Source organism: Esox lucius, chromosome 13, assembly GCF_011004845.1.
Source record: "Esox lucius isolate fEsoLuc1 chromosome 13, fEsoLuc1.pri, whole genome shotgun sequence".
Lineage (NCBI taxonomy): Eukaryota > Metazoa > Chordata > Actinopteri > Esociformes > Esocidae > Esox > Esox lucius.
This window is the reverse complement of record NC_047581.1, coordinates 552,791-571,120: the sequence shown is the minus strand read 5'-3', so window position 1 is coordinate 571,120 and position 18,330 is coordinate 552,791. Positions and strand designations below refer to the sequence as shown.

The 18,330-nt window shown below is 38.6% G+C and overlaps 1 protein-coding gene across 3 annotated transcripts in view; it reads left to right on the top strand.

The window, feature by feature from the left end:
* pi4kab (phosphatidylinositol 4-kinase, catalytic, alpha b) overlaps positions 1 to 18,330 on the top strand; it is a 127,627-nt gene that overhangs the window by 102,073 nt on the left and 7,224 nt on the right. For all 3 annotated transcript variants that reach the window (XM_010865368.4, XM_020044505.3, XM_020044504.3), the window contains 3 exons: positions 1,140 to 1,265; positions 1,559 to 1,679; positions 10,760 to 10,919. In XM_010865368.4, coding sequence (XP_010863670.1) covers positions 1,140 to 1,265; positions 1,559 to 1,679; positions 10,760 to 10,919 — 407 coding nt within the window. The remainder of the gene's footprint in view (positions 1 to 1,139; positions 1,266 to 1,558; positions 1,680 to 10,759; positions 10,920 to 18,330) is intronic.

The window sequence follows — 18,330 nt, the reverse complement described above, 5'->3', positions numbered from 1 at the left end:
CTAGAAGTTGGCTAGACTGAATCCCAGAGCCAACAAACTGGTGGTGCTGTCTTTGAAGAAACTTTTCGAAAGCTTACCTTTGCAGCTTACTGTTGCTCTCCATGTCTGAGGGGTTGGGGTAATTGCTATTTATCAAACTAAACACAGAGGGTCATCTTGAATGGATGCTTCTCTAATGTTAAACATGTATGTTGTGGTATTCCTCAATGTTACGCACGGTTTTTGATTCACACTAATTGTCTACCAATAGCTGTAAATGAAGACTGTGATTATTCATGCCAATGACTCAAAATGGGCATTCCTGAACCAGAAATTAAGCATTTTATCTGGAAAAAGTAATTCCAAACTCGTTTAAAATTTTTAAGAAGATACATTTTCTTACAGGAGTCAGCTTAGATTAAAAAATGTCAAAGTATCTTAATTCATTGGGGTCAATATGGAGATGCTCAGCATTGAACACATTCAACCAAAAACCTCCTGCAGGTACTTATCTTATCTTTCACACGTCATTTGGTGATATGCTGCGAAAAAAAAAAACTTTGAATGGTTGTTGCCCGCTCCAAAACCAAGCTGGGCATCAAGTCCATCACTGTAATCAAAGTAGACAATGCAAACAACACACTCAAATCTCTAATGGTTTATGCTTGGTTAAAGCATCATCTCTAATTGTTTTTGTAAGGGGAATATTAACATGTGTTAATATCAACTTTGTATTTCAAGTGCTTAGACAACACAGTTGTCCGAGTAAAGCATGGGTTTGCAATGAATAATAATCTTAATTGGGAAGAAGTTGTATTTTCCATTAACTTGATGATTGATGATCTAATCTGTCACTCAAATGTATAGTTCTCTGTGCACTGTATTTGTTTGTATTATGTCTTGTTTTATGTTTTTGTAGATCCCAGGAAAAGTAAATACTGCTTTTAGTGGCAGCTAATGGGGATCCTTAGAAAAATCCTAATCCACATCCACCTAAAGTGTCTGTCCTATGTCATAAATCAAATGTTAAATGTGTCGTCTTTTGGTTTGTAGCAAAATATATTGCTGCACTGTAGGATGTTAAAGATCTCTCACCTCTTCTCTTTCTTTCTCCATCTTGTTCTATCTACTCCATTCTTGGTGGCTGTTTCCTTTTTCAGTGTGGCGTGATCGAGTGTATTCCAGACTGCAAGTCCCGTGACCAGCTGGGCAGACAGACAGACTTTGGAATGTACGACTACTTCCGGAACCAGTACGGGGATGAGTCCACTCTGGCCTTCCAGAAAGTAAATGCTTTGTTGTGATTATCTACCCTTATCCAGTACTGTGCACTCCAAATACATTAAACCTAATTTTATTTTTGCAATGATGGCTGGAATTTCCACTGCATTCCTTATACCAATCGGTTCCTTTTTAATCCAAAATTTGGTGAAAGAAGGGTTCAGAAGGGTTGAGAATTGGAATGTGGCCAAATACCAAATTTGAGAGCATAGAATGTGTTGCTGTATAGTCTACACTGCACCTCTATGTTATTAAGATTGTAGGTATTTATATTAATATATTTTTCTTTCCTCTCCAGGCACGATATAACTTTATCCGCAGTATGGCTGCCTACAGTCTTTTGCTCTTCCTGCTCCAGCTCAAAGACAGGCACAATGGCAACATCATGCTGGACAGCCAAGGACACCTCATTCACATTGGTCTGTGTGTGTTTGTGTCTGCCTCTGTCTGTAACCCACATTTTCCTGATAATCTACCAATTGTCCTTCCCAGAGACACCGACAGGAATGACAGGGCTTGGGACAGAATTTAACGTTTAGGATCCAAACCACAGGCCAGAAAATTATTAATAGTAGTTATATTACTGTCCAAAAAACTGGTCATCAATGTTTTTTTGTTTAATGTTCTAATTCCTAACTAGGCCACATTCAAATCCTTTTGTTTTCAACACGGGTAATTAATTGTCACATCTTTTCAATTCATAACCTACTCAGTCCCAATCAGCCATTACTTACCAGCTACACATATTTAGACATTGTCTTTTCGATTTTTCCTTCCATTTCTGTGCTCCTAGTTATGGTTACATGGTGGCAATGTTTTAGCCAGATAGTTACAGTCCAGTAGTTAGAAAAATGTATTGGTTAAATTCTTTTTAAAGCTGCACTATCTAGGATTGCTATTTTTTACAGTATTTTGCAATAACTCACCCGTCCAAAAGCGGTTCCACTCGACGTTCCAAATAAAAATATGAAAAATAAAATTACCTGTTCCAAAAAGCACAGTTCTTCTTAGCCTTGCTAACATTAGATAGGGGTTCATGGTAGCTAGCTACAGAGTTGGTCTAAGTCTTCTTTCGCTTTGCTGTTTTTGTAGTGTATGCTGTAGTAGACGAGGAACTGACTGTTTGTCGTCCTGGTCTCTAGCTGCCATTATAGTTTCGTAAAGTAAGTAAACTTCACTCCTTACGGCATACTCATGCTCTATATAATGTCATCCGTGTAAAATGCGCATTCACAAAATAAGCCAAGGACGAAAGCCTACCTCACAGAAGGCGATTGGCTGGAACAGGATTGGCTGGGAAGTAGCGGCGTGCTCCAAAAATGCTAAATTGACATTCCGCTGACGTGTCCAGTGACATTCCACTTAAGATTTTTTTTTTTTACTGAATAAATCCTATCTACTGCAGCTTTAACAAAATTATGTTGCCGCTGGTGTTTAGGGTATCACCCTGATTGGCTGTTGGTGTTAGGGTATCTTTGATTGGCTGTTGGTAGAACTAACCTTTTTTACAGAAAAAGGTTTAATCATAATGCTGTATAAAAAAGGGAATACTAACATTGACTGACAAATTAATAATTATATTTACGCCAACCAAATGCAGCCCTCAAGGCGTGGGCCCGGGACAACGTTCACCATTGTCCCCGATGTCGGCATCACTGTTCCTTCCTAAGTAAATTGTAATAAAATGTATCCTCAAGTGGAAATGGCGAGGTCCTTTGCTTCCAGAACCACCATGGGACCATTTATTCTTAATTTATTGTCATAAATTCCTAATTAACTCCCATTTCTTCTCCACTGACTCCCGTTCATTCCCCATTGACTCCCATTGAATAACCATTGACTCCCATTAATTCCTAATTATGACAGAATTCCTGAACAGGGTCCTCTCACGAAATACGAGGTCCAGATTCAGAGCTTTGAATTGGTATGTAATACAATACTGTTTGATAAAGTTATTGGAAAGATATTCTGCTTTAAAAGTTGATAATCTACTCTATTCAGTCCTGAGAAAAGAGGCTTGAAAGTTTCACACTTGCCAGGGAGCTCGTCTTTGTTTACGCCCATTCAGTGTAGTTCACACCCCATAAGGCCTTAACCCCACCCAGCTATTTAAGTATTAAAATGGGGAGAGTCTGGCCTTGTGCTAAACTAAGAAACACATACTATATCAAACCAAATAAAAGAATACAATTAAAGTTTTTTTTACATGGTCATGATACATCAGGTATAAACAGTACAGTGAAAGGTAAAGTAGTTTAGCAGCAAGACTCATAAAATAGTAGCAATCAATCAATCAACATTTATTTATAAAGCGCTTTTTTCAACAGCAGTTGTCACAAAGTGCTTTACAGAGACACCCGGCCTTAAACCCCAAGGAGCAAACAACAGTAGTGTTGAATTTTAGCAGCAATATTAGTGCAGAGTTATTGATAAGGTTATTGATTAAGCATAATCACTCACACCTGGATGAATGACCGGTCAAGTCAGGTAGCTTATTATCAAACTAAGTGACTTGCTCAGTTTTGTGAAGAAATGCTAGCTACCCAACAAACAAGCTAGAAACCAGGAAATGTTAGCTAGCTGGTAAGTTGTTGTTACCTAGCTAGCTAACATTAACATTTGTAGCTATAGCTAGATAACTAGCAATACAAATAACTTTGACAACATTTGGATAAGGAATTATCTGTAAATAGTTTGCTCGACTTACCCGTATACATGTAGGAATGTTTCACGGCAGACTGAATATCCTCTGATTGAATACAAAGTCCTTTGTTGTTTGCATTTAGTCTGTTGACCTTGTTTACAATGCATCTTTTCGTTACCGTTCACACTCAAGGCGTTCAATTCTCCAAGAATCTATGACTCTTTCATTGTCGCTATGATAACTGCCAAGGTTGTCGTTTTCTTGTAAATGTAATCCACGGACAGTTGTTTTATAGAAGACGAGACAGGGTTTTATTTCCACCATTGGCACTGCAATGAATTGCCAAAATGTCATGCTTTGAACATTATCAAAGTCTGGGGTTTCCTCGTCGTCGTCTGATTCATCTTCTGAGTCATGGCATCATTGTACTCCAGAAAGTACAATCTCACAACTTGTCTCAGCCAGTCATGTCTAGCAAACGTCCTGTATTTTCTGCTGGTTAATCAAGGGTTTGAGTTTTCAATTTTATTCATAGTTACACTTTGCATACTTGTTTGTTATTAAGTCACATGAACGTTCACATCTCCAAGAAGGCATTTCTGCAAAAAACACAAAATGTCCCAGAACATGTTTTTCTTCTGAAAAAGGTCTCTCCTGAAAAGTAGTGACATGCGACTTATGCCCCTGTTCGCGAAAACTCCCATTGAATCACCCTTGACTTCCTCTAATTTTCCATTGACCTAAATTCATTCTTTATTGACCTCCATTTGTTCCCCATTGACATCCATTCATTCCCCATAGTCTCCCCTTCATTCCCTATTGATTCCCCTTCATTCCCTATTTATTTCCATTCATTCTCCATTGACTTCCATGCATTCCCCATTGACCTCATTAATTCCCCTTTGACTTTCATCCGTTCCCCATAGACCCCAATAAATTCCCCATTGACTCCCATTCATTCCCCATTGACTGACCTCTATTCATTCTCCATTGACTTCCATTCATTTCCTATGGAGCCCTATGCATTTGTTGATCAAAATGAACCAGTCAAATGTATTCATAAAGCAGTTGTCACAAAGTGCTTCAACAAAACACCCAGCCTGAAACCCCAAGGAGCAAGCAGCAACAGTGTTGAAGCACAATAATTTGTTAACCCTGGGCTAAGGCTCAACCCTAGGCTAAAGATTCACACTCATGTGCCTAAGCCCTGGGCTAACAGACAAATACGAACAAATACCATTTTACATTCTGTGATAAGCTGCAAAAGTTCTGTTCTCCCTGGCATGCAAATAATCTTACAGTAGCCTATATCACTGACACATGATCAATGTTATGCTACCACAATTCAATAAACGACTTCATGACATCGACTGATCAAGATGCCCACCCTGTCAGTATTTGCTTGAACAACTTTGCTAAAACTATGCAAAGAAAGTGAAAGATATTAGTCAACCTTCATTCTTTCGACATATTTGCTGGATTTACATCCAAAGCAAGCTACAATAGCTACCTCGCTAAGATTTAGCAGGTATAATGAAACAACAAAACTTTCAAAGGACCAAAACAGACGGAGCTCTTGGCAATGCATGTCACATGCGTATGTAAACTAAGGGAAAGGGCATGTTTTTTGATTGGACAATAAATGTTCTATGGTTCTCTTCTTGACCCAATTTCACACTGGTTATTTTGTAACAATTTGTCTGAGGCTAGCACTGAAAAGTAAGTGCCAACCTTGCTCCAGAGCATGGCCAGCTAGCCCTACGCTAAGGGTGGTGCTTTCCCCCTTCAGAATATACCTAGGCTGAGGTGCTGTGTGAACACATCTAGTGTGGTTGGATGTATTACACAATCAGTCTCCAAAGCAAATGAGCACAAGCAAATCAAAAACATCAAAACAGGATGTTTTTTGTATTAGATAATGTTCTCTACATTAGCTTACATAATCTCTAACCATTTCTCAGTGTGCTCCACCTTATAATATTCTTTAACCTATGTAAAGTATTATTGAAGGTTAGCCTCCACCTTATGATATTCTTTAACCTATGTAAAGTATTATTGAAAGTTAGCCTACACAACACAAATTATAGACACACCTTTATATTCGCAAACTCCTCTTCAATTTTGCAGTTTCGAAAACGAACCTAAACATTTTCTAACTACAATCGAAATTGGAATACCCCTATATCCGCATGTCAGTGTATTTTCTAAGCCCATATAGCGTAATTCTCCCCACTTGAAAGTCATTAGACCCTGGACAACTTTTGTACATGCTACATTTGTCTACTACCTTGCTGGTTAAAACAAACCATTAGCTGGTTACAGTCCTAACCTGCTTACCTGTCAAGTAGATATAGGTCAGACTGTATGGGTCTTAATGGCAACAGTTTTAATCATGAGGAGTGTGATGGCAATTGACAATGTATCGACACTCTGAGTAAGGAACACAGAGACAAAAAGTTATCTTGGCACTTTCTAACAGTTTTATTAACTATTATGCAAATGAGAGACGCGTCAAACACTTACAGACATAATCATCCGAGGAGTCTCTAACTCCATACATGAACAATCCGTATTTATTACATAGAAAAAGGGGTGTGGTAAGTCGTCGCCCATCGGTCTCATGTCAATCAAACACATGCCCTTTGTTCTATCACATGTCCTGGGCTTGACACAAGGGACATGGTGTCTTCCCTCATGTGGTTAACTTTCTCAACCCTTAAGGGAAACTTAAAGCATCTAGACAACCTCTAGATCAGCAGATGATTTACCCTACAACCTACTGTGACCAATCAAGAATGCCCCCTAAGACATATACCAGATCCCTCTTTCCTACGTTCCTAAAGAACAGAAAGGACTGACACCCTTCTTTGTCTAGGCAGGAGGACATGGCCCAAATACCTAATAATCCTCTGATATTATACAGACGTGTGTCACAATCAAAGTAAAGATTTACATATCAGCCAATAGAAAGACAGACATTTCTCAAATGTACCTTAGTTCAAAATTTCCATAACAAGAGCTACATCTATGTACCAATTTTCAAGACTCTAGGTTACAATGGGTGGGCATGGTGAGCTCACAAAAAGTGCGACTTTGGAGGCTTGTGACAGTGCCTCCATGAGGCCGACATGCACGCCACTTCACCAGAAGTTTCGGCTCTTTGCCCTTTACTACAATAAAAATGTGGGGGTCTTTTTAGCCATTTAATCTCAGGTCAGTATTCCCTGTTGGCCGTGCTATTCCGGAATCATGCTCTCAAATCTCATGTGCCATTCGAAGCACACTACATGTTTATTTTTAAATTGTATTCGATAACTTTCGTTTGTCTCAAAATGTGTGGAATTTCTAGCAATAAAGTCTTGTTGGTAAATTTTAAAGAGTCTTCTGCAATTCCCTCACTATGTTTGGGGAGTAGGACTACGAAGCAGTCCACTTGTATAACAAGCGTTTCTTATTTTTTGCTTACCTAGCCCCAGTGGACTATTTTTTTATAAAGCTTTGCCACACCAACATTTTTACATTTCATAAAATGAGCTTGGTCTACCAGTAGCTTAAAAGTAGCATCATTTTTACCACCTTGTATCCTCCATTTCATCTACAACCCTGTTTCCAAAAAACAGCTTAAAATGCTAATAAAAACAGAATGCAATGATGTGCAAGTCATTAATCCCTATATTTAATAGTAAATTGTACAACGACAACATATCTTTTTTGCCGGACCGCATAAGCAGAGCCGGCGAAGAAGAGCAAATGTCTCTTACTTAGTGAGTGCCTGACTGACTAACTCATTGTTTTCATTGTAGGTTTTCATTTATAGAAGCTACAAGCTTCTATAGATACATCATAGTAAGCCTAAAGTAAAACTGTTTATGGTTATATTATGATGGATGAATTGCACCGACAACAAATGTAATTGAGCATAACTATTTATGATTATATTGCGATGGACAAACTACACAGACAACAAACATATTGCTCTCGATTTACATAGCGTAGTACACATAGCTTAGTGGTTAGCTATTCAACTCCCATTGTTTTTTAATGAAATGAACCAGCGATGGAGTGAATGGAGTCATTGTTTTCATTATAGGTTCTGTATAGCTATTAGTTAACCATTTACAGTAATCTCTTTTTAATTTAACGTGTTGAATGTACTGTTGCGTTCCTGTCATACCTTTTGTTGGTTTGGATGTTAAGTAATATAGGGAACTAGTTGCCAGACCGTGTAAGCGGAGCCGGCTAAGAAAAGCGAATGTCTCTTACTGAGTGAGTGACTGACTGGGTGACTGAGTGACTGACTACCCCTTGTTAAATAGTGAGTGGTTAGAGAGGCGGGCTCCGGAACAACAGGTCCCGCGTTCACGTCCTGTAAGTCAAAATGCATTATGCCTGAGGTTCAGGACAAAAAAAACTTCGCTGGCTACAACTTTATGTAGCTACGTAATAAGAAGCCTAAAATAAAATGGTTCTGGTGGATATTAGGATTTGTTCAGGATAAACAAACACTTTGCTGGCTTCACGATTCTCTCGTCTTTTCACTTGACAAAAAAGTTATTGTTAGTGATGGCCATTCGAGGCTTCATTACCCTTCTTCTAGCAGCTGGATATTATGCTAGCAGTGCTTACTAAGATTTTCCTTTTCAAAATAAAAGCCATCATTGAACTATATAAGTTAATATAGTTAACAATCCTGTCTGTACATTTTATGTTTAATGTCCGTTCTAATGTTATTCTTGTCTGTTCTTTTCACAGACTAGATTGTTAACTATATTGCCTTATACATTTCAATGATGTGATAAAGAATATCTGAGTGTTGCCAGCATAATATCCTGTAGCTAAAATAACGCTAATGAAGCCTCGATTGGCCATCACTAGTTATCGTCACCTATATTGATAGATACTGTATCTATGTCATTCACAAATGGCTAATTAGCTAAAAACGGCAGGTGGCAAAAGAGGATTTGTTCAGGATAGACAAAAACCTTGCTGGCTACAACCTTGAGTAGATATGTTATGGGAAGCCTAAAATTAAACTGTTTACTATATTGCAACCATTTCTGGTGGATTTTCTAATTATGTCTCAGGATTTGTTCAGGATAGACAAACTACATGATAGCTGGCTACATGATTCTCTCGTCTTTTCACTTGACGATATCTATATCTATTTTGATACCGTAGTTATTGTATCAATTTCATTAACGAATGGCTAATAAGCTGCTAAAACGGCCAGTGGCAAAAGCCATAAAGTTTATGGATGGTAAACTTGATAAGAAACGTTACTCAGTTTAACGCTAGTTAATGTTCTCTAACAAAATATTCAAACTGGGCATGATGTTAATGAGTGAAAATAATATAATGCGAAGAGGCTCTACTAAAGTCCATGCGTGCCATTTGATGGTGTAGTGGTTAATGACAATGCTTTTCACGTGGGAGACCCAGGTTTGATTCTCGACAGGGCAGCCACGATTAACACATTTTGTTGCGGGCCGGCTGAACTAGGCTTGCCTGGTTTCTTGTTTTGAGAACCGTGGTGTTTTGTCTAATTGGTATGACAATGTGTTACAATTTAGCAGTTACGATAGTGATGAAATGATAGAGAACCCATACAAATCAAAGGATAAAATACATTCATTATTTATTGAAATAATGCAGCAGAGTTGTTCTTTTAAATTAATGTTCCAAAATGTTCTCACTGTAAAGGTGGTTGCTAGTGGTTATATAAATTGAAGGGGTGTCTACCTGTTACAGATCAAATCTCCACAAGAACCTACATTCCTAATGGTCAAAGTAAACATTCCACATTCCTGAGGTTGCCAGAGTGTGACCTACAAAGAGAGAATTTTTTGTTTTCATTATATAGAACTTCCAATCATATAATTCCACAAATGCAAGATGCAAACAGACTCCACATCTCTACACACATCATGTGCACCCACACCCGCTGTTTAAATAGCGTAGTAGTTAAGGACACAGTCTGTCACTGAGTAAACCACGAATCAAATCCAGCCTGTGTAACAACATCCCTTCTAATCGTGGCTGGCAGAACTAGGCTTGCCTGGTTCCTTTTCTTTGGCATGACTGACTTATATATAAAAAAAACATCAATCAATGTCTGTCCCTTCTAGATTTCATTGACTCCAACTACCCCTATAGTCAACAATGGAAGTACCTTTTCATTCAGTTAATGAGCGATCAGCAAAACAACTTAATTTCTAAAAACATCTTGATGGTAAGCTTCAGGACAGCAATGCTGGTTAAAAGATTTGTCTGGATGTTAGATAAAGTAATCACAATGAGGTAATCCCAAAATAGCCAAATGCAGATACTTATTTTTTGACATCGTTTTTGTATAGTTTTAACTTTTAACCCTACATTTGAACAGATTTGATGTATTTGTACAGTTGTTGATATTTGTCTAGACTCTAGATATATCGTTTTCCCCAACCCTTTTCTCACATGCATGTCTACATCCTGTAAGTGGGCACTTAATTCAAACCTGATAGATAAAAAACATAAGAGGCCCAAAACCCATGGTGAGACAACTAAATCATTGTATGTCTTGTTTTGTCTGTACTCAGTTTGTTTAATAATTGGACCTAAACTGTATTTGCAAACATGTATATGCAGGGCCCCGCTGTGAAAGGGACCTTGGTCTTGAAGAGAATTGGAGACTGTGTACTACTGGAATTAAAATAGAATTAGCCCCAACCCTAAATAGCAGCATAAATAATTGAATGTGTGCCAAAATAATACCATAGCATCAAAGATGACATCAGTAAATTTACAATACAACAATACTAACAAATACAATCACAGATCTCTCGAGGTTAACAATGTTCATATATTTTTTCTTAGACTTTGGCTTCATGTTTGAGAGTTCTCCGGGCGGTAACCTGGGCTGGGAGCCGGACATTAAGCTGACCGATGAGATGGTGATGATCATGGGTGGAAAGATGGAGGCCACACCATTCAAGTGGTTCATGGAGATGTGTGTGAGGGGATATCTGGCAGTCAGGTGAGTCTGTGTGTGCGTGTGCATTAAGTCCATACTACAGTGCCTTGGATAAGTAGTTGTGACGTGTGGTGTGTAGTTGAGCAGTGACTGGCTGTGGCTGTCTGGAATTGTTTTTCAATAAAACATTTAAAAACTTGCATGAGATACTGAATTGAAGAATGCAGCAAAGGATAACTATGAGCTCAAACAAAAGCAAACATATTTAACTCTGTGCAAAAAATATTTTACCTGTTTCAACTTCAGTGGAACTCAGATGCACTATGTAGTCTGTTGTAAGTTCCCAGTTATAGCGGAACATCTTTCGCAAAAGTCCCTGACCAGCCACACCAATAGCAAACAGCACCTGGTTTGCATGACAGCCAAACGGGTGGCTGACAATCCGTCTTCAGGGCCCTGGACCGTACTAGTAAGGAATTTAAATGCAGATACTCAAAGGGGATGCAGATGCACGATTAAAAACCGCATAGCTAGTAACTAAGACAGTCCAGCCCTTCGCCTTGTGTCGTGAATTTTCTTGAATTTATGTATTCTTAATTCTATGAATGTATAAAGGAATTACTGGTTAAAGTATTGAGTAAATGGGAAAATACTGAGTCCCCATGATTAGATAGGAAAAAAAATTGTTTATGGTCATCATATGTCTCACGGTTTATTCTGTAAGCTTTGATTCCTCTCTCCTTGCAAGAAATAAACTGCTGACTGTGCAGTTAAAAGATAATTTTGTCTCTGTACTTACTTCTAATCAATGTAATTGCTATCACACTTGTTACCCAGTGGATGAATGAGTTAGTGTTTTGTTTAAAAGTTAAATGTTTTGTTGACTGTTACCTTTTTATTAATTTTGTAATTAGAAATGTGATGAAAGAAATATACAAATATTTTGTAATGTTTTATATATCCAGAATGCATTTCATAAAGGTTTAAACATGGTAAGTAATAAATGTATTTGGTTATATGTTGTAATGCTGATTAATTACAACTTGTGGAAGGAGGGACAGTAAAAAAATGTCAAACCCAACATTTTTTAACATTGAGCCTTGACTAGACATATGAAAGAGAAATGAATTAATTGCAGAAGTATTCACCCCATTGATTTGACTTACGTGACTTCAAAAGACAACTGGAACAACCAATTGTCTTTTGAAGTCACGTAGTTAGTTGAATGGAGTCCACCTTTGCACAATCAAGGTGTTTTGGATTATATCAGGTTAAGTACACCTTCTCTGGGAGGTCCCACGGTTGGTTGATAGAATTCTTAAAAAAAAAAACATCAAAGGAACATTCAAAGCAAATACGGAAAAAGATTTTCAAAAGCACCAGTCAGGGCTAGGAAATACAAACATTTCCAAGGTATTGAATATATCCCGAAGGACAGTAAAGGCCATTATTAAGAAATGGTCACAACTATAAATCTGTCTAGAACAGGCCGTCCTCAAAATCTGAGTGGCTTTTATGTGAGGGTGTTAAATAGAAAGCCATTGTTGAAAACAACTCCCCTAGAGTTTGCCAGAAGGCATGGGACACTTACAACAATCAGCCATAACATTATGACCACTGACTGGTGAAGTGATAACACTGATAATCTCGTTAATAGAAATATATTTTGGGTTCTGTCACTTTATTGATTAATGACCCTGGTGGGCAGGACTTCCAGTTTGGTAGGTGGAACTTATGGTTTGTTGGGTTGGACCTCCTGTGTGACGTATGAACTTCCTTTATGACTTGTTAGGACGGAACTTCCAGAATGACATATGCATGTCTGGTGACTTTGTAATTTATGATTGCATTGTTGGGTTCATGTTTGATGTTTTACAAAAATTGTTAAACCCCCCAGACAACTGATAAGTGTTATAACAGTAGCGAGATGTTTAAATGTTTAACAATGAGTCTTAGAGTTCCAGCTTGTTACATTCCCAGGCAATTGATAAGCATTATATCAGCGGCAAGATGTTTAACAATGTGCCATCGAGGGTCCTTTCATATTCTGATAAGTGCTACAACAGCGGTTGAAACACCGGTGAAAGCTAGCAGCATAACCGCTGCTCAGCAACTCGGCAAGAGAATACAAATGGACTGCTAAGACGCGATCAAGATGCCAGCCCCAAATAAACAGAGTTTACCCCAAATTCATCAACTACACCAGGATATGTTAGCACAGGAGTGGAAGTTGGAAGACGAACGGATCGGTGGATACATTTTTAACCCTGAGATACTGGAGGTTGCATTTTATGAATTGTCCGAAGGCCAAGTGTTTAAGGCGGGTGTGACTGATCAAATGGTCTTTAATGCTAGTTTATGGACCACCTTTCGAAAAGTGTTTTATTTGGGCCTAAAGCAGGGCACACCTAATACAATAGATGTACTGTTTAAGTAATCGAAGGAATGAAGCAGTAGGACTCTGTTATATTGGAACTATTTCCTAACAATGTCGGTGTGTTAGTGTGAGACTGCGACTGCTCACTGCTCGACTGACGTATAACCCTGAAGCCCCACCTTATGATTACACATTCCTCAACACAGCATAGAAACAGACAGTCTGCCTGTGACTATCAAGCAGCTGGCAGACTTTACGAAACATGTCTCAAGAATACAACCAACTGGATTTTGAAGGACCCAAGGCTGAGGACTGGTCGTGTAACACATTGGATGATGCCGCTGAATCCGGCTATGCATCCCTGGACCCTGACCCCTTGATTCAACTGTCTTACCCACCAAGAATCTACCATTGGCTTGACTGGCTTGGCACTCAGCTAGGACCTCTTAATTTATCATACCAATCAAATGTTATCACAAAATGGACAAATGCCTTGCACCACAGGTTTTAAAGATCATCAAAGCAAAATTGGGTATGATCCTGGAAAACATTGTTGCAGCAATTTTCCACAAAGCATGCATCGGATGTGAAGTGGACCACCCGAGCCTGAGAAGACATTTGTCTCGACCTGCCTGATAATTTTTATTAAACCTATTGTGATGACATTGTGGGGACAGTTTTAACACTGCGACTGAAACATGTGCTGGTCAAGGCTTTGAATGCATGTGGTTTTCAAGCAAGGCTGACCAAAGTCCACGTGACAGCTAAGAACTTTCTGCACAAACTCAAGTTGGAGTCGTACATCACACAGAGACAGAGTGGGAATAGTGATAAATAAATTGATATATTTAATGCGGAAGCTGTATGCAACGCAGTAGAGTCTTGGTGCGACAAAAACCGAGTCTGTTGTCTAAGGATGAGTAACTTCAGTTGTTGTGTTCATATGCAGAGTTGGTAACAGATTACAAAAAAACTGTAATCTGTTATGTTATCAACAAAAATATTGTAATCGGATTACAGATACTTTTGAAAAAATATATGATTACTTCTTGGATTACTTCAACTGAAAACGAATAGGTGCGTGAAATAAATGACGTGTTGGATGTTAGATTGTTTTATTTAATGTTTTAAAAACATTTTCATTTTAACCCAAATAACAATTGCGTGCCTCATCATAATGTATTCAACTGCGCACCGGATGAGAAAACAAACACATTCTCAGATGGTAGTCTTCTGGTGTTGTAGCGTGAAAGTCAATAAGTAAATAACTACAGGGTGAATGTATAGCATCTTTAAAACTCTCCATGAAGAACAGAGAAAGACCGGGGTATATCTGACTGTTTAAAATACTTATCTGCTGATTTTAACAGGGGTTTTTAAACAACATGAGAATTTTTGTTCAAGTTTATAGTTCTACTAGATTTGCCTTTAACAAACATGTTTTGGAGAAGGTAAATAGCACTCAGGTTACAGTGGTGTGAATATTGTGTGAAAACCCTATTCATCTCCAAACTCTCTGATGCACTTTTCATTAAATCGCCATTAATTAAAATGTAATTTTTCTGAATCGGTAACAGATGGTCTACCAACATTGCTGTGTGATGACATTCTATAAAAGTAATCTCCCTCAACTTCAACATTTCATCATAGCCAACGTGAATGAACCCAGACTATATTCTGAATTTCTTTGGAGAAAACAACAAAAGCATTGTCCAGCAGCATTTTCACAAAATACGTTTTACCCGAGTTAATGCGTCTGCTAATGACACAGCTGAATGGGTGATGTAGTCGTGGGTCAAACCGACTACGGTCACTTTCCATCCTAGAATGTGATTTAGTACACGTAAGGCCTTGTGCTGTAATCGGGGAGCAGTACAGGCTTGTTCTGAGGAACTTGGACACTACTCTGTTTTTCAACTAGACGCTCTTTTATCTCTAGTAGTTGTGTCTGTATTAGCAAGGACATGATCATCATCACCACCTTCAACTCATACAAAGTTATCTACCAGTCTTGTTAGCATCTCCAAATTTACAATACATGATTTGTAGCTGTTGAGTGTAATGCCTTTTGCTTTGAGACAGGTCAGACCTTTAACGGTTTGTAACCGTATGTCTTTGGCCCACCACTAACAAATTGGCGAATGCTGTCACAATCTGGTAACCCATGGCTTAGAGTGGGCACCCAATTCCTGTGGTGTGTGACAAAGATCATTGAATGTAGTATAATAGTCTCCCCTTCTTGAGCCGTAAACTTCAAATGATTGCGTTGGTACATCCCGTGGGTCAAGGCGCACTGGAGGGTCAAAGGTCTTCAGAAATGCTTGGATATCTGCAGATGTGTTTTTAAGGCGATTCCATTAACACTCCCATATGTACTTATTAACATGTACGCTGTGTAGTTCTTGTAAAGCTTGAAGCTTTAATAGCCATTGCTGGTGCATCAACCCATTTGTCATCAGGTTGGTGCATGTTGAGCAATGACACTTTGGGTGGCCATGCCAGAAACAACCTAGAAATTTCATAGGTGGTGCACACACCATCGTGTTAAGCATATCCGTCAACATAGCAGGCACCAATTTTAATTTCACCACGATTCCGAGCATGCTTTATCAATATATTCTCACCAGAGGCCTGATATTTGAGCCGTTGTATGTTGTATGTATGTGTTCTGACCATGTTTGTGGTTGTCCGAGGGTACCAATGTAATTGTGTCCTTGGTGAGGAAACTGTTGCAAAAGACTTTCATGCAAGCCGAAGTAATCATAATTGATCGGAAGGGGTCAACACCACCACATTCCAAGAACTTGAGTCTATAACGCATACACTCCTCTCTCAAGCTGACCACAAGCTTTTATTTCATCCTTCATAACAAAGGGGTCTGTTGAAACCGTTTTGTACCATTGCAAAAACTCATTTTTCTTTAGTCATCATAGTATTCACACTGTAGTAATATGGTTCCGGATGGGGACCAACATAGTTCGCATTCTACTTGATGTTAAACTTGTAAGGACAGTAGCCTTTTTTCAATCCTTAAAACCCATAGCATGTGGCAAGGCTGCCAGCTCCATCGGTTGGAAGCAATGACTATCAATCTCTAAATGAATGTGCTGTCTGTAAAAATCATGAGCTTGCTACCATTAGCAATAAGTATTGTGCCAATACTATTATTAGTGAGGTACTGCATCAATATGTAACCTTCAAAACCTTGAGAGTTGTGCGTTATAAAGGTGTAGTCAGTATATTTCGGTTGCTTAAATTTTTGGAAAAAAGCAGCAATGCAACCATCTCAGGCCAAACACCATGTCTTGTTATCAAAGCTTATTGCGCACACAAAATTTGCAGTGTGTATACTGTTCACAAGATCGGCAAAATCATAAAACATGTAGCGCTCACTGGGGTCCTTTGATATATAGGGTTTTATGAAACACTGATGATTCATTTCAACAGTCAGATCCATGTTACAATTGGGACATATGTTAGTTGTGCACTTGTGTACATTATAGTTGGTAATACTAACGTTGTAATGACAGCCGCAATCGACACAGTTTTTCCTCTGGTCACACCTGCCACCCACACCTTTGTGGAGCTTCAAGCCTTTATGCTGTCTATAACAAAAGTCAGAATAACATATCCGTTTACAGTCCAGGCACTGCTTTGTGTTATGGGGTTCTTCATGAAGACAGACACTACAACTATGTTTACAGCCATGATCACCACGGTTGTTAAAACCTGTATACCACCACTTACAAACATATGACACACCCAGAAAACCCTTCGGATTCATGATACCTTAGAAATGGTTATAGTGTAAGTACATAAAGACAGTTCTAGGGTGGGGGTCCTCGCTGTTTTTAAACTTGGTAAAGTGACCCCCCCGTGTTCGATGAAAGACAACAATTTTAGACCCTGTAATTTCTTCAAACTGAACAATATTTGTGAATGTCACAATGGTAAACCAGCTTCCACATGTAGCTCACGACCACTTACCAGGGCCTCAGGATATGTGTACTGTGGGTTCAACATACGAAAAAATGTGTTGAACCATCATACACAACCACATATATAAATGTTTTCTTTTTTATTGATAATCTGATATATCAATATAGTTTGAGCTTTACGCCGTGGGGCCCCACCCTCACGGTTGTTGACAATTTGTAACACTAGCTCTAGTAACTCATCAGTCAAAATCTATGCATTACTCTGCACAACACTTTCAAGTAAAGTGTGTTCATTATATTCATCTGCTCTCATGGTCACATGTACCGAGGAGATCAGTGATTCACCAATCAAATCAATCTGGAGACTATCACCAGGCCCATGTACAAAGTCTGAAGCTCTAACAATCAAAGTAGGCAAACAGTGCTTGATATTAACTTTATTAATTAAATGCCTGGCACCAGTCAAATTTGTTTCCTCAATCTTTTGATTATCTGTGATGATAATATACTATTTACTGATCTGTACACCAAACCTACTGACTGTAACACTTCACTGAGAAAAGATAGCTTTCACCCTCTACCCTTGAAATATGTTTGCCCTACAGTCAATTCTGTCCCATCAAAGGAATTTGCAAACATAAATCTGACTACAATAGAAACTTGACTATTATGCTGCGAAAATTCAAAGCAATGGGGTATAAACACATTCATATCAATACGGCTGTTGAAAAAATCACTACCAAAGCAAGACTGGATTTTTCTAAGGAGAGCCTCAAAAAAACAAATACTCTTGCGTTTTAATGACGCGCTACTCCAAATGCTCTGAACAAATAAAGCAAATTGTTCCGAAACACTGGCACATTCTTAGCTCTGACGATAGTATCAGCAATGTGTTTGTGGACCCTCCATTGGTCGTATTCTGCGTGGCAGGAACATCCGCAATCACTTGGTAAACTCAGATTTACCTCCCCAAATGACCCACTCTCAACGTCTCCTTACGCCTTTACCCTATGGCAATTACAAGTGCAATGCCTGTGCCCAATGCAATGGCAATTTTTAAGTGCAGTTTTAAACACCCACAAACAGGGAAAATTATCCCAATTAAAGGAATGATTACCTGCTCAACCAAGGCAGTTATTTACCTGCTAACCTGTCCTTC